Source organism: Elaeis guineensis, chromosome 1, assembly GCF_000442705.2.
Source record: "Elaeis guineensis isolate ETL-2024a chromosome 1, EG11, whole genome shotgun sequence".
Taxonomy (NCBI): domain Eukaryota; kingdom Viridiplantae; phylum Streptophyta; class Magnoliopsida; order Arecales; family Arecaceae; genus Elaeis; species Elaeis guineensis.
In genome coordinates, this window is record NC_025993.2 from 113,520,783 (window position 1) to 113,545,892 (window position 25,110).

General features: G+C 35.9%; 2 protein-coding genes across 7 annotated transcripts in view; both read left to right on the top strand.

The window, feature by feature from the left end:
* Positions 1 to 7,699, top strand: part of LOC105038616 (probable transcription factor PosF21) — a 9,452-nt gene extending 1,753 nt beyond the window's left edge. For both annotated transcript variants that reach the window (XM_073260198.1, XM_010914473.3), the window contains 3 exons: positions 5,741 to 5,873; positions 6,830 to 6,914; positions 7,150 to 7,699. In XM_073260198.1, coding sequence (XP_073116299.1) covers positions 5,741 to 5,873; positions 6,830 to 6,914; positions 7,150 to 7,481 — 550 coding nt within the window. In that variant the 3' untranslated portion in view covers positions 7,482 to 7,699. The remainder of the gene's footprint in view (positions 1 to 5,740; positions 5,874 to 6,829; positions 6,915 to 7,149) is intronic.
* A 1,904-nt stretch (positions 7,700 to 9,603) lies between these two features.
* Positions 9,604 to 23,449, top strand: LOC105038617 (U1 snRNP-associated protein usp106). Of its 5 annotated transcripts, none has more exons than XR_002164040.3 (13): positions 9,604 to 9,888; positions 10,385 to 10,437; positions 10,970 to 11,138; positions 11,230 to 11,293; positions 14,301 to 14,380; positions 14,549 to 14,705; positions 15,374 to 15,435; positions 15,659 to 15,721; positions 17,833 to 17,891; positions 18,021 to 18,069; positions 18,215 to 18,296; positions 20,778 to 20,827; positions 20,943 to 20,964. XR_002164040.3 is itself a non-coding variant. In XM_010914477.3 (13 exons), exons 1-13 carry the CDS (start codon positions 9,742 to 9,744, stop codon positions 23,189 to 23,191), a joined length of 1,272 nt encoding a protein of 423 aa, XP_010912779.2. In that variant the 5' UTR covers positions 9,605 to 9,741; the 3' UTR covers positions 23,192 to 23,449. The 5 variants fall into 5 exon arrangements, 3 of the variants coding, with proteins under 3 accessions (XP_010912779.2, XP_010912777.2, XP_019704148.2); XR_002164041.3 differs by having other exon boundaries at positions 18,024 to 18,069; XM_010914477.3 differs by lacking the exon at positions 18,021 to 18,069 and adding an exon at positions 23,167 to 23,449 and having other exon boundaries at positions 9,605 to 9,888; positions 20,943 to 21,203.
* Positions 23,450 to 25,110: the final 1,661 nt, after the last annotated feature.

Genomic DNA, 25,110 nt, shown 5'->3' on the forward strand with positions numbered 1-25,110 from the left:
AAGGACCTGAGTGGCCAGTTTCTCTGATTTCATGATTTTATTAATTAATGTTTGATAGATAAATGAATGGAATAAAGTAAGTTATACTTAATTTAGGTTAATCTGAGCTGTAGGTTTTCCATGACTCCATGTATTGTTAAGGAATTAAGATTACTTCCATGCCTAGCTAGAGTAAGGATTTACAATTATTTGTTCCTGGTAGGTGGAGTGTGTTAGACTAGATCAAGAATAACTTAAATACCTTGACCTAATTTCTATGAACTTTTACCTTACAATAGGAGGTTCCCTCCCGGAAATCTTCAAAATAGATGAGTAAGACCGAACAGAACAAAGTTGTTTGAGCTTAAATAGTATTTATTTAGGGATTTGATGAGAGATGATAGAAAGAGCTATAGCTGAACCCACTTCGAGGTGATTGATGGTGAGAAAAGAAAGCTTGGAAGGAAGTTAGATGGGGACATGGTAGAAGAAGATTTTGAATGAAGACAAGAAGACTCTAAGCCTGATGAGCTTCTGTTGCGGTGAAAGCTCATGGCTCAGCACGTGAGGTCTTGTCTTCTCTGGCCCATAGGCCTTACGGTTTTATCCTTCAAAAGACGCCTCAAGTGGGAAGAATGATCCATTCGTAAATAAGCCAGAGTTCTTCTTGACTCAAAACCAATATGGGACTAATAATATTCTTTCTCTTACACCACAACATAACTCCCCAGTCAAGAGAGAATCTGCTTATGGACACCACAGCATCTTGTGTACGGACAAAAGGAGCACCACAGTCTTAGGGGTGGTGCACTACTGTTGCAACCAAGAGCTCATAGCTCAGCACGTGAGGTATTGTCTACTTTGGCCTACGGACCTCATGATTTTATCCTTCAAAAGGCATCTCACATGGGAAGGATGATCCCTTCCTAAATAAACCAAAGTCTCTCTTGACTCAATCAATGTGGGACTAATAATGCCCTCCCTCCTACACCACAACAGTTTCCACTACTTTCATACGAAAGTTTTAGCATATTTGAGGAAGATGAGGTGATGGGTACCTCAGATATTTGTTCTGCAATTTGTTTGGGAGTAGTTTATTTTTTATTATCATCCTCCCCATGTTAATGAATTTGTGGGGGGGCTTATGATAATAGGTCCATTGGTTAGCTACAATTTATAAAATCTTGAGTTGAGTGTTAGCAAGATGAAGCACGTGAAGTTTTGGACATTAATTTTTTGGAACCAAAATGCATTTTTAAATAAGGAAAGCACACAGAAACAAAATTTTTATAATTTATAAGTTCAGTTCCATATAGATTTTTTTTTTCTTTACTTTTTTGTGGGGCAGGGGAAAGGGGATTGATTGGGTCAAACTTGTTTAATTTGATAGGTGGAAGAAATGCTTATGGGAATGTGAATTTGTTGTTCTAATAGCTTGTTTGAAGAGAACGAGTTTAAGAAAGATGGATTGAATGGAATATTAGGATGAAGTCATCCATGTTTTAAAAGGTGGCTGCAATATGCATAGTGCATATTGGGTGCTAAGGTGTTTTTTAAAATAATTATTTAAAAACAAATAAAAAATATTAAATACAATAAAGACAACAAAAATGATATTATTTTTTGACAAATGGTAGTAATATTAATAGCAATAACAGCTAGCACCTTCTACTTAGTACCCATATTAGGACCACCTGAAACCCACATCAAACCTAACCATCAGCTTGTAGTCATTCATCTGTTGGGCCCTGCATAGGAGTGGGCTGCATACGTGGCCCTGGAATGCTAATTGGGTTGCATATGTAGCTGCACAATGCTGAGTGGGGCTGCATATGCAGCCACATACGCCTTTGAAACACTGGAAAAAATGCAGTAAGTATCAGGTTTAGTGAATCACTATCCTAAAAGTGTATTTGGTTCTTGAAGACAATTTTCCTCTGTTTCTTCACTTTTATTAAGGTGATTATCAGTATTCTTTTGTTTGGTAAAAGTGAAATGTGCTTGGAGGTAAATCTTGTCACCCATCTCCAATGTGGTAGCAGCACTATCCTTTGGTTGAGGTGCATGTGGCCACATGCACTGTGTATGTAGCTGCACAATGCTAAGCAGGGCACATATACGGCTACATGCACTGCATTTTAAAACATTGGAAGAAATGCAGCAAGTATCAAGTTTTTGCAAATCGCTGCCCTAGTTGGTTCTTTAAGACAATTTTCTCCTTTTCTTCACTTTATTGAGGCAAAAATCAGTAATGCTTTTTGTTTAGTAATTGCAAGTGTTTGGGGGTAAATCTTGTAACCTCCAATGCAATAGCAACACTCTCCTTTTTTGGTCACGCAATCTTGAGAACTTGGTATATTTTGATTTTTGTCTAATTTGTTCTCAAATCTTTATGGAGCTGATCATATAGTTTGCAGAATTTAGAATTTACTGAGTAGTGGCATCCATGGACATTTTCTAACATAGAGAATGATGATGATTTATTGCTTGAATTATTTGGTAAGTATGGAGGGCTAAATAGATTTTTTTCCCCTCTCAAAGTGTGTGTTTCTTTGTTTTGGACAAAGATATGACAACTTAAGACATACCATATTTCTTTGGTTTTGACTCTTCATCATCACCCAGGCCTTTTCCCATCAAATACAAAGTGGTTTTTGAGCACAACTCTAAGTTAAGAAGGTTCCTTAGAAGGATTAAGTAGATTCTACAGCCTGGTGTTTACATAACATGAACCGTGTAGAAATTGGTGTGGAATTCCTCATCAATGCAAATTTGGGCAAGCAAAGGTCTTGCATTGGAATCTATAAAACCAGTTGGTAAGTTGGAAGATTTACCTTATTGATCACATTTTGAACTCATGCATCCAACGAGAAACCCTCCAAAATTCCTCTAAACTTGGAAGAATTTAGAGAAATGGAAAAAGACAACTTTCTTGATATAAGAAATTGTGTTCATCCTAAGGCACAGATAAGCCAAAGAGCCGGATGGGAAGCCTTTATTATGACTAAGTTTAACAGTGACTTTTTTACAGGTGAGAAATTAGATGGATGAGTTTAATACATATAAATAAAACTATAGGACAACCTGTATCAAAGGCTTGCCCAATTCAATCTATCAATGACTCATATGACAATTTAAACTCAAAAGGACCAAGTCAAATGACAAAATGAGGATTCCATGTCCTAGAGCACCCCTTTTTCTGATGTCCCAGATGTCAACCTTTTTGCACCATCCTTCTCTTGACACATTATATATTCCTCGTTTGTATTCTCAGTGAGTAGAAATATCATGTATGCTGGTCTTAATCTGTCGCTCCATTCAAGTTTTTGCACGGATTTATTCTCATGCCCTGCATGATTTCTCTTGTTTCTCAATAATTGTTTTGAGAAATTAGCAGTGGACCATTTGGTTGTTGAGGGACTGTTCATGCTAGGATAAATCATATTATTGTGTTTGAGATATTTGTCACATTAGATAGCTCTATTGTGTGAATATTTTTCATTAATCAGCAACCAAATTACTTGCTAGCTAGCTTGATGTCATGGTATATGATTTTCTTATGTACCTTATAGAATCTCATCTGGAAAATTTTGACAAATAGGCAGGAGAAATTAGGACGTCACTATTGAAAATTCTATTTAGTTAGCTCTGAAGTAGACCACCATGAATCATGATAAGTTCACCATGTTGAGTATTCAGTGGTGAAGAGACATCCAGCATACTAGAAGATAATATTTCTTTGAAGGAAATGATAGAGGCTGAGAAGTCGTGTTATGATGTCTCCTTTTGAATTCTTGAAAGCTTTAAGGTGCTGATGTGGCAATGAAGTTTAGGATTTCGGTTCTTCTCATTTGAGTCTATCTAGGAATACTATGTCTATAATTGTCTTTGAAATTTGATTTGGGAATTTTAGTTGGATTTTCAATGAATTGGATATCTAATGTTGATTAAAATTCTAAAATTAGATTGATAATGACTTAAACCGTTGGAGGTCTTATCTTATCTTTAGATTTGTGAGGCCAGTTGTCATTATTGGGTACAAGTTTGGGTAGCTTTATGGCACGAAGTTAGTATAAATTGCATCAAGGAATTATATCCTTACCTACTTTACCAGTCTTGAACAACCTTACAGAGGTTTTGGAGTTTCATGTGAATCAGTGGTCCATATTACTTTTGGGTTTATGCCTATTGCAAAGCCTGTGCATTGTAAAGAAAAGTTCCAATTATCGAAATAAAAATTGTTCATATGCTCGGGTAGCCTTTTATTCAAATGGCATCACTGCATCAAGACCATAAGCAAGAAGTAGTCAGGATGCTTTATTATCATTCAAGAAAAGAAGTGAGATGCATCAAGATCTTTTCTCTAGCTAGGAAATACGAGTAAGGTGTGCTGTGTTCGATACAAAATATAATGTATGTGGTGGAAGATCCCTTTGCTTCCTGTGGATTGATCCTGGAATTTTTTTTGCCTGCTTATGTCAAGTAATTTGGTGAAGCTTTCTAGAAAATTGTGTGCACTAGCTTCAATATGGCTTCATCAACTATTGGAAAGGCTCTTACATTTTTATAGATGGTGAGCTGTTTTGCTGGTAATTGACCCTGAATATGAAGCATTGTAACGAGCAAAATTGGTATGTAGTGTGAAATGAAATCCAGCAAACAGAAGTGATATGTACCAATAAGATCTATGAACTATTATAGTGATTAGTTGAAGTCTTGACGCATGTGGAGTGAGTGGTCTGCTGCATGAGCTTAGGGAGCCTACGGGTCAATCATTGATAGGTAAGCATGGAGTGTTTGCAATTAGTGTTGGTAATTGGGAAAGGACCCAAGATGGAATTTAAGAAGCATAAGAATGCATGATGGTGAGAAACAGAAAATTGATTTATTTGAATGTGTCAGTAGGGACTCTGACAGCCTGGCTTTTGCGGTATAATATTGATGAGCATGATCATACTAACAACTGAGCTAGGAAGCGTAGGTATGGGTATGGGATACAGATACAACATGATACAAATATACTTTTATGACAAACCTTGGAAAAATGGGCTACAATATGGCTAGGATATGATGTGGCTGTACACAATAATAAATAAATATCATTTTTTAATATATGGTATGAAACATCCAAAAAGCATGATTGGTTTATCATAGAATACTATATAATAACACTTAACTTCGCAATTTCTAAGATAGTTCACAAAATGAAACCCATAAATTCGGTAAATATAAGAAATATAAATCTAGTAAAAATCCGTATGTTACTAGACATAAGTTTAGCAAACACTCTTTATCCTGGACAAATAAATACGGCAAGGAAACAACATTATTAAAATAAATGCAGCAAGCTAATGAGAATTTATGCAGCAATATATATGAATAATAAGAATAGCTACAGCAAATATTCAGTGAGTCAGCAACAAAATTAACATAACTAGAAAAGTTAAAGCCAAATATTTTAAACAAAAAATATGCAGCAAGCTGATCTTGGTTTTGACGTTTTTGTGGTCAAACTATGCTGGGTGACAACAGGAGTCTTTATCCAATTTATGTGAATCTTTTTATATAAATAGAAATGCAGAAATGGAAGACAAATCAGGATTTAAGCCTTACAATTACAATTCGTTATTTGTGCAAGTTAATAGCTCGTATTAGCTTCAGATATGAACATTCCTATTTTCATGACATTGTTTTACAATTTCACCTTTTTTTTTTTTACATGTTCTTATATCATAACAAGTACTTTGGTGGAATATGATAGGATCTGGGCGAATAGGCAGTCGGCTGCTAGGTCAAAGGAAAGAAAGATGCGTTACATTGCAGAGCTTGAGCGAAAAGTGCAAACCCTGCAGACAGAAGCTACAACATTATCAACCCAGTTGACCATGTTACAGGTATTTTTATCCTACAAGTCACATAAACTAGAAAGTTGGTAACAGTCAGAAGGGTTCCTCTCTGTGAGTGGCTGAGTGCACATGCTTTATTTATTCTTTTTCCTTTTCAGTGATTCATGAAAAGAGTCTAGTTAGCATAGCTTACCTTGTACAAATGGAGAGAATATAAATGAATAGGAATAAGTTTGAAAGTAGGAACAACTTGCAAGCACCACCCACAATGCTATTAAGTTCTTATTGTGGAATTGAATTTAGTAGGATTTATCTCTAATCACTCTTTTTGGGTGTCTTATGGTAGGTCCCTGCAGCTAGGAGCCCTCTTACTCATATATCATGAGGTCACAAACTTAGTTTTTCCACCGTGACTCGTGCTGATCCACTTCATAAAAGTATAGAAACAGCTGGAGCTTGTTTTGTATGGGTTGCAAATGGTTCTCTGAAATCATTTGTATGAATCCTTGATTTAGGTATTCCATCCTGCAATTAAGGTTGATGGGAAACTTATGATTCTACTTATTTCTGAGAATTTGTCTTTTTCTATATATGTGAAGTCATTCTTCTCACTGAGGGACCTGTATTATAAAGTGATAAGGGAAACTAGTATAGAAAAAGGGAGTGTGAAATGCAGATACTTGGGAAATGAGCAATATAACATCCATGGCATTTTTCCAGATGATTTGACTTCTGAGACTAGTTTATTTGATCCTCATTATATGCATACTTTCCTGTTCTCTCTAATAATTGACCACAAGAAAAAAAAAAAGGACAGAGCTATGATAGTGATAATATGATGTTGAAGTCAAGCGTATATAAGCAGTCTGTATTTATGTGGTTTCGTCACAAATTTCCTTCGCCCTGGCAATAATTTTTCAGCAGGATTAGTTTTTATGAGCTTCTTATGAGAAGTGAACATGGATTTACTGAAAAGTTTCTTTCATGTTGGCTTATCATGACAGAGAGACACTAATGGATTGACTGCTGAAAATAATGAGTTGAAGCTGCGTCTTCAGACCATGGAGCAGCAAGTTCACCTGCAAGATGGTAAGTTCCTAGCTTCATGATCTTGGACATTGTGCATATCTTCAGAATATCTTCTGACCAGGTTCCTTGATCGGTTTCAATGTTGATGCTATTTTGCCTTTTTAATCTAGTATCTGTGATTTGTTCAAAGTTTAAGAATTTTTTCAAACTGGGATTGTATGGTGTGGCTTCCATCCCCTACACCCGGCAACTTGACATTTGCTGAACTTTTTTTTTTATCTGATGCCTGCTGCAGCACTAAATGATGCTCTCAGAGAGGAGGTTCAGCGGTTGAAAATTGCAACAGGACAAGCAATTCCTAATGGCGGACAGATTATGAACTTTGGACCATCTTTTGGAACCACTCAGCAATATTATCACCAGAGTCATGCGATGCAGTCACTTCTGGCTGCCCGGCAGCTTCAGCAACTCCAAATCCACTCCCAGCATCAACAACAGATGCACCCACAACAGCACCAGCCTCAAGTACAGCAGCAGCAGCAGCAATCACCTGCTGAGCTGAAAATGAAAGGAGTGATGACTTCTCAAAGGGAGAGCACTTCAGATAACATCAGTTCCCAGGAATAAATGATCAGCCGGAATATGGGATCAACATATGTTTATATTATATTTCAAATATTAGCTTGCTTATTATGTATTAGACATGTTATGAACCGCATTGTACAATTTATTATATCCAGTAGTTAGGTTAGTTGGACTCGCATATTCCAGTACCTGTTGCAGTTGGTTTTCTCAGAAGCGCTTGGATGATGATCTTTCAACAACCAATTTGCTTGCTCTTCCAATATGCTGTTCAGCTTGATAATGCCATCTTGGTAAAATGTGGTACTGTTAATACCACCACTTGAGTTCATTGATTATTACAATGTGAATGCTTGGATCCACAACGTATAGAAGAAACATATGTGATAAATTTTACTGTTATAATTTGACATATGTGATAATTTAGAAGGGTGTCTAAAGGGTGGGAAACACATGCCAGAGAGATTAAAAAGAGAGAAGAAACATAGATGGAATCTAAGTACATTGTTCATGAATAAATAAAAAAAAGTTGAAATTATATCTTAAGGTACTGTTTAGCATCACTTTTATTTTTTGGTAAGAAATAAAATAAAATAATTTTTTTTTAAATTTATAAAAAGTATAACTACTTTTGGTTTAGTTAATTATTTTTTAAATATAAATGTATTGATCGTGATAGGTGCAATGGTAGTTGTAGTTGTAGCAACAAAGGTAGTGGAAATAATAGTGGTGTTGGTGTAAGTATAATAGTGGAGTAGTAGAGATGGCAATGATAGGTGAAAGAAAGGTAGTGATGGTGGTAGCAGCGGTAATAATTGATGACTCGATGATGATGGTGCAGCGGAGGCGGTGATGGTGGTGATAGTAGCATCAATTATTGTTGTAGAGGAGATACTATTAATTTAGCAAAAGTGGCTATAATGTTAGGGTAATGGTATGATGGCAACAGCAGTAATAATGTTAGGATAATAGTATGATGGCAATAGTAGTAATAGTAAGGATAGCAATTAAGATCACAATAATAGCAACAACAACGATGGTGATTAAGATGGTAGTAGTGTTAATGATGATAAAAACATGACTTTCTTATTTTTTTTAAATATTAAAAATATATTTTGTAAATATTCGGCTCTTTAAAAATTGTACTTTGTCATTGAGAGTTTTTATGCAAGTTGGTGAATTCATTGACATATCTATTATTTAGCATTCTTTGATAGTTAAGGATGCCTAGGACGCTTCAACAATTATTGATCATCGGATGATTTTTATATCTTGGGATCTTTTTCCCCAAGTTCCCTCAAGATTAATTTTGATGAGAGTATTACTGATGGAAGTGTAAAAGGAGGTGTTAGATTTGTGATTAGAGATCCCAACTTTAATTGACAATTGATAAGATGCAAATCTTTGATATTAGTGTACGAAGGGCAAAATTGAGAGGAGCTTGGGAAGGAATTGGTATATAGTTTTTACATTAAAAGCCAGTCATATCGTTTTGCAAGACAAATCAACTATTGTAATTAATTGGGTTACAAAATAGAGATCAAATGAAGAATGTCAACCCATACTTATGGATTTATGGATGGATTTCATTTTCAGTGACTCATATATATTGTGAGGAAGATGGAGTGACAAACTGGATGGCAAGTTATATGGCAAATTAATCTAATGATTTTAATTGGACGGCTTATTCTTTTACTCTTTCTCTCACACGATTTTGGATCATTTTATTTTCTGATTTGATTGGTTGCAAATGGATATGAATCATCTGGCTTAGTAATATATATGGACATGAATCATCTAGCTTAGCAATATATATAGAGAGAGAAAGAGAGATTTTTTTAATGAACGTGACTTCTAAAAAAATAAAAATAAAAACAGCTCACATGTATTGCCTATGCTTCAACTCTTAATATTTAGATCAAATGATAATAAAGAAAAAAAGAATTTTAGATCAAATGCTAGTTTCATCAAGATCGAGACTTGAGAGTGCTCGGGGGCACAGTGATCACTGTGTCCCCTAAAATTTTCCTTTACCATCAAACTATCACAGCCGTAGGTTGCTTTTTAGACGGCAATACATGTATAATCGAGCTTCATGCTAAGCCTTATCAAGGAGGACCACCGGTCGGTGAAGTGTCTGGTAGAATTTGATATGGTGAGCAAGCGAGGGACGCAACCCAACAAAGGAGGCTATATATAAGTCGCGACTCGCTTCGTGGTCCCGGTGGCCTCTCGTCGTCATCGTTCTCCGTAACTCTCTCCCTCTCACTGCTGAGCGACCACCTAGAAAACCCTAACCCTAGAGATGGACGCGATCAGAAAGCAGCTTGACGTCCTCATGGGGGCCAACCGGAACGGCGACGTCAGGGAGGTGAATCGCAAGTACTACGATCGCGACGTCTGCCGCCTCTTCTTGGCCGGCCTTTGCCCCCACGACCTCTTCCAGCTCACGGTCCCGATCGCAAACCCTAACCCATTTGATGCCTATCGCTACCTTTTTTTTCTCTCGATCGGCCTAGGTTCAACATTAGTTTTCAATCTTAGGGTTTCTGATTTCATGTCCTAGTATGGGTTTTGGGGTCTGAGATTAATTCTATTTCCACTGCCATTTGCTTATTTAAGTCCTTTTTATCTATAAAAACCATTTATCTTGCTCGGTGTTTGCCATTGCTTGGTGTATTTGATTTGGTATTTAGAAGTCTTTGTCAATTTCTGGTTTTTTTGTTAGTATGTCGTTTTACATTATTTCTAATATGTCTACTTTTTAGATGATGATAATTGCTGACTTATTTGAATTTTAGTTTAGTGCTTTCATGCTTCTCTTAAAAAATGCGTTAAAAATGTTGGTTCTGGAAGGACAAAAGTAACTATGGATTTGTTCAAGTTGGTAAAGTTTGTGATATCGGTTGTTTAAATTGACAGTGGTTTTCGTCTGTGTTTTATATCAGAAAATGGACATGGGTCCTTGTCCAAAGGTGCACTCTTTACAGCTGAGGAAAGAGTATCCTTTGCAATGGCACAATGAACAGGCCTTACTTACTTTTCTTATTAGATTATCTATTTTTTGATACGAATGAAACATTCAAATAATTGGAGTTTGGGCAAGTATGCTTCAAGCTTTCCGGGTTCGGGTGCAATGAAGCTTTAATATAAAGGTCGGTGAAGCTATATATTTTATATATGTTTATGTTGGGCGACTATTAATTATATCCATGTAAGCTGTTCTGCGGAGGTGGGATGAGCCTTGTTACCTTTGATATAGTTATTGCTGTCTCTTTCATTTGAATGGTAAGTAAATTCTAGCATGAAGGCATTGTTATTCATGCTAAATTTTCATTATGTTTTCTGGCTTTCGCCGAGCCATTGTCAAAGTGAAAAAAATCGTTACCTTGGTCTGTTTAAGCTTGTGTGTTGATCATTTTCCCAAGGCCAGGAGAAATTTTATGCTACATGGTTAGACAGTATATTGCTATTTGTTTAGCCAGATGCTTTTGAAGCAATGTATTTTGTTGTTCTTCCTGACCAAATCATAGATATGAAGAAGCCAAAGCAAAGGGAATTCATAATTTTGATAGAGAACTGGAGGATTTGATAGAAAGGCTGATTGTTGAATGCGAAAGGAAAATCCAAAGAGCCCTTAAGCGCCTGGAGGATGAGGATGCCAAAGCTGCTATTGCAATATCTGTATCAGAGGTTACCCAGGTATTTGTTGCATTCCTTTTGAGCTTGCACCTTTCTGTTTACAGATTATTTTGCTAAACTTTGCATGGAACCTTGTACTATGAAAATGCAGACAGCTGAGGTCATGGAGTTGTCAAAGCAAATCAAGGAGAAATTGAAAGAAGTTGATGCTTTTGGTAATTTATTTAGCCAGTGACACAGATGATCTAACTAATGTTGATATTTGTGGTTGTAAGCATTGTCACATGTTTATGATTAACTTGTACTTCCTGTCCGCTTCTGGAGTTCATCTTGTTTGTTAGCTAGCATGTTGGCTAGGTTATCTCGAAAATGATATTGCTTGATATGCACTTTCGAATTATCAGTGGTATATTCTAGTTCTTTTGAGCAAAGCTGCAACAGTCAAATTAACTCTTTTATTTAAAGCAGTGCTAGTTGTTCTTATGCTAAGCAATATAAAATTGTGGTTCACTATATTGTGCTGATTGCCGTAATGCTTACCTTTTGTGCGTAGGTTCCCTTTATTGTTCAGGCACTCTTACATCTCTGTTGGCCTTCTTTCAATTTATATTTTTTCCCCTGTAACCTGAAGGGGATGGGCCTAGCATGCAATAAATAGGAGGTCCCTGCAACAAAGCATGCTAACCTTGGACTTTTTTGGCTTTCACGTTTGATCAGGGTCTCATTTTTATTTTTCTTGTCATAAATATTACCTTATATATATTCTATCATAAATCCTTTGAGATCGCAATTTTCCAGAACTTTTCTTTATAATCTAATTTGGAAAAGTTCTAGTGTGGCCATGCTTAATTTACACAAATATGCAGGCAAATTATGCTGACACTCCTTTTTTGTATATGTAGCATATGAGTTCATATGACCTGGAGTAGGTAACACATCCAGCTATTCAGTGGCTGTTGCATGTAGGAACTTGTATATCCAACATGGTTCATCCTGTTGTTGTATCATCCATTAACTATATTATCTTCAACTACCACATGCCCTGAAATCTCCTCCATTAGCAGTCTGTATGTTAATGATAAACATACAAGGATAACTGGATAAGTATTCCTTTGAAGAGAAAATAAAAGGTGCAAAATTATGAGAGCTTCAGCCACTTAAGAATTAAGAGATCGTTGACGCATGTCTATTGCAACTGGAAGCTATCTTTTGATAACTATTTCTAGCACTTCAATTGCTCATTTTGTTTTTCATGTACATCCCTAATGATCTTATTTTGTATGCTCTAGTGGTGACTTGGCATCATTCTTGAAAGTCACAAAATGGTCTGTAGATCAATGTTGACTATGATGTTAGGTGTCATTACTGAATTATCTTTCACATCGCCCATCGCATTCCTAGTTCTAGATCTGTAGCCATCTTGTTCTTGTCTCGAATTCACCATCAATCTACTCTAATGCCCATTTAGATATTTTATAGATATCCTTCGCCGTCAAGTGTTCCTTGCTTTAGTGTGGTCATCTCGTCCTAAACTCACTTTACTCAGCTGCTAAGACTTTTCAAGAGTTATGCTTCTGGTGCCTATCCATTCTTTCAGGTTATATTCTTTCTTTTCTTTTCTTTTTTTGGTTTGTTTTATGCAATACCTCTATATGCTTACATAATGAGGTATAATTTAGCGATCAATTCAAGTCATTATCAGAACCATAAAATGTAAAATACAACAATTGAAATTTCTATTAAGATTTTATGCACCACACTACATGCTGGTTTGTATCTTCTGATGTCTCACACTTTGCTGCATAACTTAAGTATATGTTTTTTTTGGGGGATCAAAGATTGACGTTATCAACATGCCACTGTGTTGTTCCACTAGTTTGTGTATGAATGCGTCATGACACAATGTTAGCAGTCAATATGGGTGGTATATAGTTACACATAAGATTTACTAGTATCTAGTATATTCTTAAAACCCATAAATATTCACATGAAATATTGTCTACCAAAAATATTTTGGAACTATTCATCATGGGACTAGTGTGATTGACAAGGTTCACCTGATTCATGAAGGATTGTTCGAATCACGACAAGCCATGGCAGCATTGTGTTGCCATAAGGAGATAACAAGGTGCATGAGGAGCGACTTGTAGCACTAATTATTGCCACACAACAGTTTTTCTGGTTTTATGTTGTGTATTATCATAAAGCTCATATATTCTAGGTTTATCTATATCCAGACTAGATTACTGATTGATATTACTATAAATTGCAGAAGTAACTTTTGGACAACTAATCATTTGATTAAAAAACAGATTAATACAGATGTATCTTGTGCACCTTCATAAATGCTGACCTTATACCTCCTTTATGCTGTGCTGAGTTTACTTGTGCCTTAGCTTGTTGATAGCAAGGTTCTTCCATTGGAATCTCGATTCTTTGTTAAATGGATGCTTATGTCATTTTGGCTGCTGACTACTCCCCCCCCTAGGGGTGGCAATCGGATCGGGTCAGGTCATAAATGGGTTGGATCAGAAAATCGTCAACTCAAACCCGATCTGTTTATTAAATAGGTCAAAAATTCAAATCTAAACCCGATCTGTTTATTAAACAAGTAACCCGATCTGATCCATTTAATCCGTTTATTAAATAGGTTAAATTAGGTTAAACGGATTAAACAGGTTAAACGGGTTAAACGGGTTCAACATGTCGGGTTAAATGGGTCAGAAATAGGTTAAACAGGTTAAACGGATCTTAAATGAGTTAAACAGGTCTTGTTAAATGGGTCAGAAATAGGTTAAACAGGTTAAATGGGTTATCTGACTCAACCCAATTTGAACATTAAACGGGTCAGATATCTAAAATACAAATCTGACCCACTTATTAAATGGATTAAACAGATTGATCCGTTTATGATCTAAACCCGTTTAGCCTAAATCCAAACCTGTTTATGACGGGCCGATCACAGGTCGGGTCATATTTTGCTAGCCCTACGGCCCCCCCTCCCCCCCTTTTTTTTGTGTGTGTGTTTCATGTACATCCATGTTTCTCTGGGCTTTAGTTATTGGTGCTCCATGTTAGTTTGTGGTGACAATAATTGTCTTTTTTCTGTTGTTATGTTGTTTGGTCACTGTTTTCTGAGTGGATTGCATTTCTTCCTTTATCTGTACAACTCTTGAGTATTATGGTCAATGATGGAGATGGTTATGACATATTGCTTTTCAGATTTGGAGGGAAAAACGGACAGTAAAATCCGGGCTCTGGAGGAGCTTGAAGAGCTTAGGACAAAAAGAGCTGATAAGCAGGTATCTTTTTGCGAGACAAACATTTGACATAACTCTGGGATCATTGTGAAGCATAATTTTATTGAAAACTAGAAAACTTTGCAGAACAACTTCTATTGCTGTTTCTGTTGTATTTATGGCTGTTTTTGTTGTGTATATAATTCATTAATTTTGTTTTTCCAACTGCAGGCGATGCTTCTTCTTGATGCCTTCAATAAAGACCGAGCTTCCTTGCCCCAACCACTTCAGAATCTTCCTCAATCGTCATCGACGCCAGTACTTGTTCCTCCAGATCCCCGAACACAAGAAATGATAAATGAAAAACTTAAGAAGGCAGAAGAACTGGGTATATACAATTTACCTTTTTATTGGAAATTTGTGATCCTTAATTATTCATTCGAATTATTTTTTGGCTTTTGCAGTTTTTTGGTATTAGTTATTTACTCCAAGTAACTATTAGTTTCTAGTACTTCCCAAGTTGATATTCTTCTATCATGTCAACTAAGGCAGTTCATCAAACATGAAGTTGAATTGCATCTTTGTTCATCTGATATGACAGCTATTTACTAATGTTCTTGATTTAGCTTCCATTCTCTTGTATTATTACATGGAACCCTGATGACAATAGGAATTCTTATCTTGTGGGCATCAACTTATGTATGCTCCTGTTATATTGTGTTTAATATAACATTTGTTGTTCTAAATCTTTTTCTAATTCCAATAATTCATTTGCACTTCATCTGAGCCTGACATTAACATTACTCATGCTGACAATATATGATGTTTAATTTGTCATGCTTGTGCCAGCTGGTTGGTGATAATTTCTTCTTTTTTGGTGCAAGACAACCCATTGAAATGGTTGCACTTATACATGCTCCAGCAAATTGGATTGACGTATGATTTGAGCATAATTGTTTAAAGCATTATATGTGAAGCACATTTTATGTTGCTTAATCATTCACATTAGTCTGTATTTTGTTTTCTAAATTGTTTGGGATGCTTTTTTATTGGCAGGTGAGAAGGGAATGGTAGATGAAGCTCAGAAAGCTTTGGAAGAGGCAGAAGCTCTTAAAAAGGTTTTTTTTTTCTTTCTTTCTGGACTCAGAGGAATTAATTGTTTGGTCCTTCTGTCTAAAGTCAGTATAAAATTACTGGGATAGTAGTCTAATAACATCTTTCTGATAATCTAGATCCATATGTTTTGAAGTTTCCTTCTTGATGATTTCTGATAAACTTGTTGATCTTTTACCATGCTCTTTTACCCAGAAACTTAATGCTATATCATTTTCTTTTTTTCAGTTGGGTGCACGCCAGGAGCCAGGCTTAGATTCTTCAAAGTATACTGCTGCAGATGTGCGAATTGTGAGTTCAGTCATTGATGCATATCTTTTTTGTTTGAAAATACTTTTTATTTATTTTTCGGTATTTGTTCACACCCTTCCATTTGATACACAGTGTAATATGCAAAATCAGAGTCCTCTTGTTGGTTAAAGATAAAAAAATTCACTTTTTCTTGAACCATGACTCTTGTAAGATCATTTCATTTCCAGATATAGGATATCAAATATTGTCTGTATCCTGTAGGCCAAAAAGCAAAGTTCTGTATGATGCTGTGTGTTCACTAGCCTAGATGCATACAAAGAGCATCAAAGGTAAACTAAGGATATGCCTCTAAAGAGATATTATAGTAACTGAATTTGTAATTACATATTTTATTGTCAATGGAGATTTTTGCTAGGTTATATATATATATATATATATATATATATATATATCAGGTTTTAGCAATACCACAACCATGCACGTGTACCACATAATATGGACATGATTAACACAAACTGGCATGAAAATGTATCTGTGTTTGTGTGTGTGTGTGTGTGTGTATATATATATGAAGTATTATTATCACTAATATTATTTTAAAATTCACTACTTGGGGAGCTTTGTTCGTAATACCTGACTTAGGACAAGGCCAGATCATGCGCAACATCTTGAAGTGCAAAAAGCACTGCTCCACTAAGTATGGGTTCATGTCAAGTCAGGACATGCAATCTTAAGTACTAACCTTTGAACATTATTGAAACTCCTAAATCCTAACTTCTAATGAAACTGGTAACCATCAGTTTTGAGTTAATTAAATTCTCCTGCAACAGTCTTGATATATTTTTTACCATTAGTTTGAATGCACTAAACTTTGGATTCCTAATCCAGAGCTCAAATGCAACCATTTAAAAACTTTTATTCACTGGTACCATGCAGATGCGGACAAGACGGCACTTTTAGAAGTCAAGTTCTTAGAAAAGAATTACATGATGATTTTGGAAAATAAAGTAAAAGGTAATATTATTTGGAAAATCCCAATAAGTGAGTCCAACAAATCAACAAACACTAACAAGAGCACCTTCAAACAAACAAAACAAAACAAAACCATCTTATCTGTGAAAAAAAAAACTATGCTTTATGTACTCTGTGTATGTATAGATTTTGAGAAGGAAACTAAATGTGGAGTTTTGAGTTGTAATCAAATCATGTGATTATTTTGTCTTGTTTATATACTCTCTATCTTTCTGAAAGAAACATGGGAATGATCCTAAGTTTAAAGTATATTCAGTTCCTCACAAAATTGAATGATGATTTTTTTTTTTTTTAATAGTGACTTGCAACATTTGGAAACCATTGCTAATTACGTAAGGATGTATGGCATCATAATCACATGTTGAACATGAGTTATTCAAAAATATATTTTTGTTAAAACTTCCTCCCTGTCATTTGAATGTAAATTTCTACAAGTAAGCTTGATGTTGAAAATGGAACAGGAAATACTTTTGTCCTGTTAGCAAGGAAAAAAAGATCTGTATAACTAACAGTGCTTATTTATGTATTTTGAGTGAGTATACCTAGAGTGCTAGAAAAATGGTTTGCAATCTTCAAAAAATTCGAAGTTCCTTGAATGTATCTTATATGACTTAAAATAATGTGGCTCTTCTTTTATGAATGATGGCACTAAAAGTGGTTTCAGGGTGAAGGGAGTAATTTTTGTGCAGTATTGATGAAAGAAACTGCTAAAATTCAGTGTTCTGTAACTTCTGTTTGCAATATGCTGATGTATTTATTCTGCATTGCTAGTTGATGAATGGACAGCATAGTCAATATTGTTTCTCTTAAAAGTGTTTACAACGTTACATTATTAATATCAGAGACCTTTAGAAAAATGTTTTCACTGTTCCTTGTCTCATATGTTCATACAACTTTATTGGGCGATTATGGTTTTGCTATTGTATCATGGCAATTATATGGTGCATTGGAAATTTGGAAATGTTTCATAGGATAATAACATGATTGATAATGCAGCATGCAGTGGCTAATCGATTGTTGTTGCTGCTGCTGCTGCTGCTGTTGTTATTTGCAATGCGAGATGCAATGTTGATCCTGATAAATATAATGGTGACTGACATCTATGACTCATTTTGCAGACTGATCAGAAGTTGCGTGTATGTGACATATGTGGTGCATTTTTGAGTGTCTATGACAGGTAAAATCTTTTATCCTCTTGCTTTGTAATTTCAGCGATGTTCCTGCAATTCTGAGGGCAACAAAATACTAGTATTTGGGGTTAAGTACTTCAGCTTTTGACGGGCACATTATACCTCCTTGTCACCAGCAGGCTTTTGGGCCCAGTTTTACGCGGATTACTTTTGCAGCTAAAGAATGTGCGTGTTTTATTGTTTTATGTTTGTAGATTATAATTGTCAGAAGTTATGGGGTTACTATGCATTATGTAAAACCTCTAGGAGGTTTGGAAGGTTTGTGGATTTTATGGTGAATGTGATATCTTGCTTGTTCTGTGGTATGCAGTGATCGTCGTTTGGCTGATCATTTTGGAGGAAAGCTTCATTTGGGTTATATGCAAATTCGTGAGAAGTTAGCAGAACTGCAGGTTTGCTTTTGCAAGTTCTTTTCCCCATATGATGTCTTTATTTATGTTTTGATTATGTATTCTTGTTTCTTTCACATGTTCCTCCAGCAGAATGTAATATGAAAGTTGCACCCTGAAGTGTTATAGATTTCCTTCTATATGCCTGATGTATTTGTTGTAGTACCATGTTAAATTTCTTTAAAATTTAAACTCTATGGTCAGGTGCTGATGCTGTCCCACATTCTTCATAGAGATTTTCAGTAATTTTATTGAGTAGCATGGTGCCAAAAGATCAGCACTTGTGGATTGGTTTACAGTTAAAGTGGATAATCAAAGTTGACTAATTAGGCATATGGATATAACAGACTTGATTAAAATGTTGTGTAAATCTTGCTTCTACCAAAACTATATGATAAATGGTGGGATATGGTTGAATAGTAATTGGAGAATTTATGGACCTTGCATTAGAGAAGTTTACTTGGTAAAAGAGCTAATTAAGGTTGCTTTCGTAGTTCATAGTAATGCTACTTTATTTGACATCTATATTAATGCTGTGATCATAGATTGTGGTGATTCTTATGTTATTATGATGACTAGTAAATTGTGATCTTATGAGTGTGAGGGAAGTGGGTGATGGAATGGCATATGTAAAACCATGCCATTTTTCTAGTGGACAAGGTATTGGGAAAGAATTTTATATAGGTTGCAACAAAACTATGAAACCATTGCCCAAGTTGGCATCATAAAGGAAAAAAGGGAAAAGTTTGTCGTACTTGAGTTTTCTGATCTCAACAGGTTACTGTGCAGTTGAGTTTTATTTCTGCCAACACTTTCCTAGAGTTAGGAAAACCACGGAAAGAGAATCAAATTTCTCTATAAAAAACAAAATACAAAGTGCAGTGTGTTAAATTTCATGGTATAGTTTATTGTACAGATAATAGGTAAAAGTGCTGTTCCTTGCTGGTTGGCGTGGATCAGTGTGGACTGGTCTAGTGCCTTGCAACCATATTGCATTGGTATGGTGCCAGCTGTATGCAATGCTCCAAGACAGTATGATACATGCCTTGTTGGTGCTAGCCCCACGAAGAACAGACACACAATACTTAGTTCTTATTCCACATTGTCTTAACTGTATCTGTTATTAATACAGGAAAATATACAGTTCTTGTCCATGATCACTTTATGATTAGCAGAATGCGAGCTGCTCGAGCTATCATATTGTAATATGCTTGAAGCGCATCTCTTGACTTCCATATTCCACTGGCTAATTCATTTCTGTCAAGCATGGTTTCAGATTCCTGTAGTGCTATGTGCCTCTCACAATGCCACTGTCTTCTGTGTTTCTCCTCCTTAATTCGCCAGAGGCCTGATATTGTTAAAAAGAGATGAATATTAATTTAAATACCTCTCTAGTAAGGGTTTACTCATGGTTAAGGTTCCCATCATGCTGGATTAGATGAGCATGTCACCTTTGCTGGCTTGAGTATATTTGCTAGGCTTCTTGCATTACACAGGTTGATATTTTGAGGGCTTGATTTCCTGTTCTTGGATTTGCACATACTTGTTTAATTATGAAATTAAGCATAAATGCATTTACATATATAACCTAGTGCGAGTTTAGATATTTCAAACTTGTAGAAGTGTATATATACTGTTTATGGACCCACAAATATTGTCTTTTGCATTCTCATAATACTTTTAGGGGTGATTGTGTCAAGAACCGTTAAGCCAAAAGTCCCTCTTCAAGCACCTTGGCTGTATAAAACAATATGAATTTTATTCTCTTTCATTTTTTGATTCTGATTTATTTAATTAAATGAAGGCATTTGAGTCATAGTGAATCCTGTTTTTTTTTTTTTACTTGTATTTAGCGTTGGTTCATTTTATATTGGTGTTCTTGAAGTTTCTTTAAAAAATGGTCATTGAGGTGGTTTTAGAATGCTATATCAGGAACTATAATTGATCAAGAGCTGTACCGAGTCTTTAGCAAGAACTGTAAACATGTCAAAATTCTGGGTCCATGTTGGTGTTGTTGAAGACAAGGATGTTTTTGGTGGATTCCTTGCTTCTTGTTATTATATGTGAGGATTGATCTCTAAATGCTTTCCTAGATTTCTGGTTCTCAAAGATGGTTCCACAATTACTGTTTCTTTTCGGAAACTAACAGAGCCCAAAAAGCTTGTGGTGATGTGCCCTCAGTCTTAATGGGAAATTACACACTGCCAGTGATAGGATAAGATTGGTTGGATGGCAATGCTTTAGCAGCATAAATTATTCATTTCTTGCTGAGAATTTCATTTCCTTTTGATATAAGTGTCTCTTTTGGTTATTTGGAGAAGAGAAGGCTAGGGCTGTCAACTTTTCTGTGACAGAATGTGTGCTTAAATGTTTCATATCTTGCTTCGTCTGTTTGTTCAAAAAATCTTGCTACCTCTGGGGATAATGGATATTTATGTAATTTGGAGGTTATATTTATATACTAGTACACATTTATTTTGCCAGGAAGAGAGAAATAAGAGGCGAAAGTTGGACCGCTCTGAATATGATAGAAGGTACTAATTTCACCAAGCCTTCTATGAACTTGGGTGGTGCGACTGAGATCAAACTTCTTTTCTTGCTTTGAACCTGCAATGCACTTATAAAATTTATCGCCTCATTCCTGTTTAGGTCAAGAGAACGAAGTCAGGACTGTGACAGGGCAGCAAGTAGGGATCGAGATAGAGATAGAGATGACCGAGGTGATAATCGTGACAGGGGAAGGGACTATGATCGTAGGAGCAGAGACTATGATCGTCATTATGATAGAGATCGAGGATATGATCGCGAACGAGATAGAGAATCGGATCGATCTCGCAGTCATGATTCAAGGAGCCGACGAAGGTCACGTTCTCATTCAAGGGAACGCTCTAGAGATTATGATCGGCACAGGTACTAATGTAATTATTACTAATAATCACCTACTTTAAAATTTGTATTCACTTTGTTTCATATGTATTGATTGTGGTGGTAACCGCAATGCTCTTGTAGCTTTAATGGTGAATTATCTTTTAGTTGGTTAACTCCCATTATATAAGTACCAAGATACTTGATTGAAACCACTCAAGCTGTTTGCTACCATCTGGCTAGTCAAATGGTTCAGTCTCCACTCCTTTGAACAGAACAGGCAGTGGGAGCTGAAGAACTGTAGGCTTGGTATAACCATTTATTGAACCTATTATAATTAATTACTGCACTTCTTGATATATCTACGCACTTTATGAGCACATTTAACAGCATTTTGTTTGATATGTTTAAAATCAGATGAATCTGGCTATTTTGGATGTTTTCAGAGTTCAGATGTTGTTCGGAAAGCTTATGAAATTTCACAAGCTGTGTCTCTGTCATGTTTGTCTTTGTTTATTGTTGGCTATTGTCTTGTTCAATTGTTTGGCCCAAGCATTCCTTGTTTAGTTGTCAAAGTGCATACGTTGGCCTTTTAGCTTCACCAAATCACTTTTTTTACATTTGACTTGCACCTAAATTAGGTCAAAATTTACCCTGCCCATTGCTGAATACATCTCTACGTGAATTCTCAAGTCTTTGGATCCTCATGTTTTATCTTGTTCATGTATTCATAATAAACTACCGAACTCCTAGTTTACGTTTGTGTGCATATTTTGGCTTTTCATTGCCTACTTTGATCTGTACACTGGACCTTTTTATGTATCATGATTTTTTCAGATTTTATCTATTCCTCCATTGTAACAATGATGTCTCTTTTTGGAAGCACCTTTGGTAATGGAATGATATGCAGGAATTCTTGTTGCCGATCAATTCTGACATCTTTAAGGACCTAACAGTCACCTGTTCTGTCAGCTATTCACTTAACCATTTACATGGTAGATGGTCATTGGCTGAGTGGCACTGGAGGTGCTGATTGAGCCCCCTGCTCCGAACCAATCATTTACCACATAGAATCAAAGAACTGAGCAGTGACTTGGACAGGTGAATTATAGTAGTGTTCCTTCAGAATTTTTTTCCTGGATAACCTCTGGTGAAGCAGTGATTGTTCAGTTAATCAGCTGAGCATGATTACTTTTTGGGTGCTTAAAGTTGGCCGGTCAATGCTGACTTTACCCATGTAACCTGGCTAAAGATACTTCAAGTTGGGGCGCTTTTGTTGGGTGGGGTGGGGGTCGTGGATAACCTTAAACCCTCATTTTTCTCCCTGTTTTATCCTTCTCGTGGACCTTTTTCCGTTCTTTGATGCTGGCTTTATTGTCCATATAACCCAAAAGGCAGCACTCAACCATTTAGAACATTCCCTTTTCAACCAAGCAGCATTTTTGCCATGTCAGCCAAAAGGACTGGTTAAGTGAGCAGTGACCAAACAACAAACTTTCAGCTTCATGGTTGGTTAACTTGTTATGTTGTGGATACTGATGGTTATCTGATGAAGCCATAATATTCTGACTTAAATAGCATTCACCGTATCTATGATTTGCTTCAACATTTTTGTGAGCTTTTAATCCACTGCATACCCCACATTCTATGATTCTCATTAGTATCTTTGCTATTTTTTGTCATAGCTACAATGCAGCAAGCAATGAATAACTCCTATATTATGCACAATGACTGTTAGTAGTGATTATTGGAGAACAAGGATAGCAGTAGGGTTTTCAGTCTACAGAGGAATTTCATGATTATTGTTATGAGCTTTTATTTGCAAATATGTAGTATCAGTATGCAATGGATGGTTTTTAGAATCTCCTCGCTCATGATCTTTAGATGTTTGATAGTATTAAGACGTGAAGATGTCCTATAATCCTTTATTTAACTTCCCTAAATGTCTACAATTTTTCACTCTGCAGGCATCATGACCGATATGATCGATACTGACGTTTTATTTCAGGATGGAAGACATGAAACAGATATGAGACAGAGGTCTCTATGCTAAAGTTATGGCTGTTGTCGCACGTGTAGTTTCATGTCTGACAATTCAGTTCACCTGAAACAAAGTCCTTTTCTGTGGATTTCCTGGGTGGGTGGTTCCAGTACTTGGTGAAGGATGATGCCTAATTAGTAGATGAGAATCTTGTGTAGTTTAACTAATTTTAAAAATACTATCCTATGGAACTTAAAAGATTGATGCTACTTTTGGAAAAATGCTGTGGACAGACTCTGTTTCGGTTGCCCTTTTCTTTGTTCCATGTGATCTCTTTTTTCTGAAATGCATTCGCATGTCAATCCTGGTTGCATGTTAATATGTAGCAGAATCTGGGTTTCTTGTCTCGACTTTTTCTTGAACAATGCAGTGGCGACCAACTTGCAAGAAAATTATTTGCTGAAAACCGGACATTTCAAAAATCCACAAGGATGTATCCTTGTTTTTTTAATATAAAAAAAAAAATCCTAGATTATTACAGGAATATGTGACGTTTATAAAGGGGTGGAGCATGATTGTATTTTGCTGGTTTGAAATTTACTGGCTCATATGCTGATTCTTAGATTTTAGGGAAACTGATAAACATGGAATTTGATACTGTTTAAGTTTTATGTTAGTCAAGGATTCAGTCTTTCCATTGGACTGAGTTTTATAGTTTTTGGCGGTTGATTTTCATTTATCAAGAATGGGTTTTATGTAAATTAACCTGGTAAGTGGTTTCCATATTTCTCATTTGCTTACCCATTTTCTTTCAACTTTTTAGACGCTAAGCCGAGGAATTTTGAGCGTGACCGTTATAGGTACGAGTTTCTGAAACTTTAGGTTTTGATATGTTTTATTGGTCGTATTTTCCTTTCTCTAAGTGGTAGTAAAGTTTTTTGAAAAAAATGGGAGGTGGGTTCGGCTTGATGAGCCCCAGATGTGGGATGTGAACCAAGTAGAGTGCATGGATGTCTGTATACAAGGAAATGTGCCTTTACTTCTAAATTATCAACGAACTGACTTGTTTCTGTTGTCATCTTTGGGGTTAAGATGGTCGTGATCTCGCTCTCAAATGTTTCCTTTTGCATGAAATTTGGATGGCTGGAGCCTTTATTCTGGATGATTCTTGGTTGGATGCACCACGTTCAGGTTTTTTTGTGATGTTGCCTACTATGCTAGTGGAATTTTGAAAAAGAAAAAGTGTGGATGTTAATTTGTGTTCCTAACTTACATATGATTGATCGATAAGAGCTGTTTGTACTTCCAAATGGTAAATTTGATGTATTCCGTCATCTGAGAAAAAGAGAATTTCGTTATTTATCTGAACAATTGCCATTTTTTGTTGGCTATATCCGAATGCATGAGTTCAGGTAAAGCAAGGTGCATATAGGCCTTGCAGGGTCTGAATATATACTTGATAAAGCTGGTCACGTGCATATTTAAAGATAGGATCTTATATTCTGTTGTTTTAAGATGCACGACTTCAAATTTTGGGATGGTGGATCCAGGAGTGTCTTAGTAGTAAATAGATTGGTGTTTTGATCAGTTCTCCGTATTCCAAGTGTTTTATCTTGGCTGCGATTAGTTCGCATCAGTATCAGCAATCGCATCAGTATCAGCGGCCCTGTGATATATGATATGTACAATATCATGGATCCAAATATCCTGGCAGATACAAATTTATTCAGTTTTCAAATGACTAGTATCTAGGTGTGCATGTATCAGCGGCCCTGTGGTATATGATACATACAATATCATGGATCCAAATATCCAGGCAGATATAAATTTATTCAGTTTTTAAATGACCAGTATCTAGGTGTACATGAGACAGTATGTCAGAGCATTGATTAGTTATACGGGATAATTTAATCATTTTATTGCTATTATGTTAGCCGCGTCATCAGGGATGATCATTGCCCTAGCAAACTC

Coding starts and splice junctions, on each gene's coding strand:
- LOC105038617 (XM_010914475.4), top strand. CDS start 9,742: ATGGACGCGATCAGAAAGCAGCTTGACGTCCTCATGGGGGCCAACCGG. Junction 10,438..10,969: donor TCTTTACAGCTGAGGAAAGA/GTATCCTTTGCA, acceptor ACCAAATCATAG/ATATGAAGAAGCCAAAGCAA. Junction 20,828..20,942: donor CGCTCTGAATATGATAGAAG/GTACTAATTTCA, acceptor ATTCCTGTTTAG/GTCAAGAGAACGAAGTCAGG.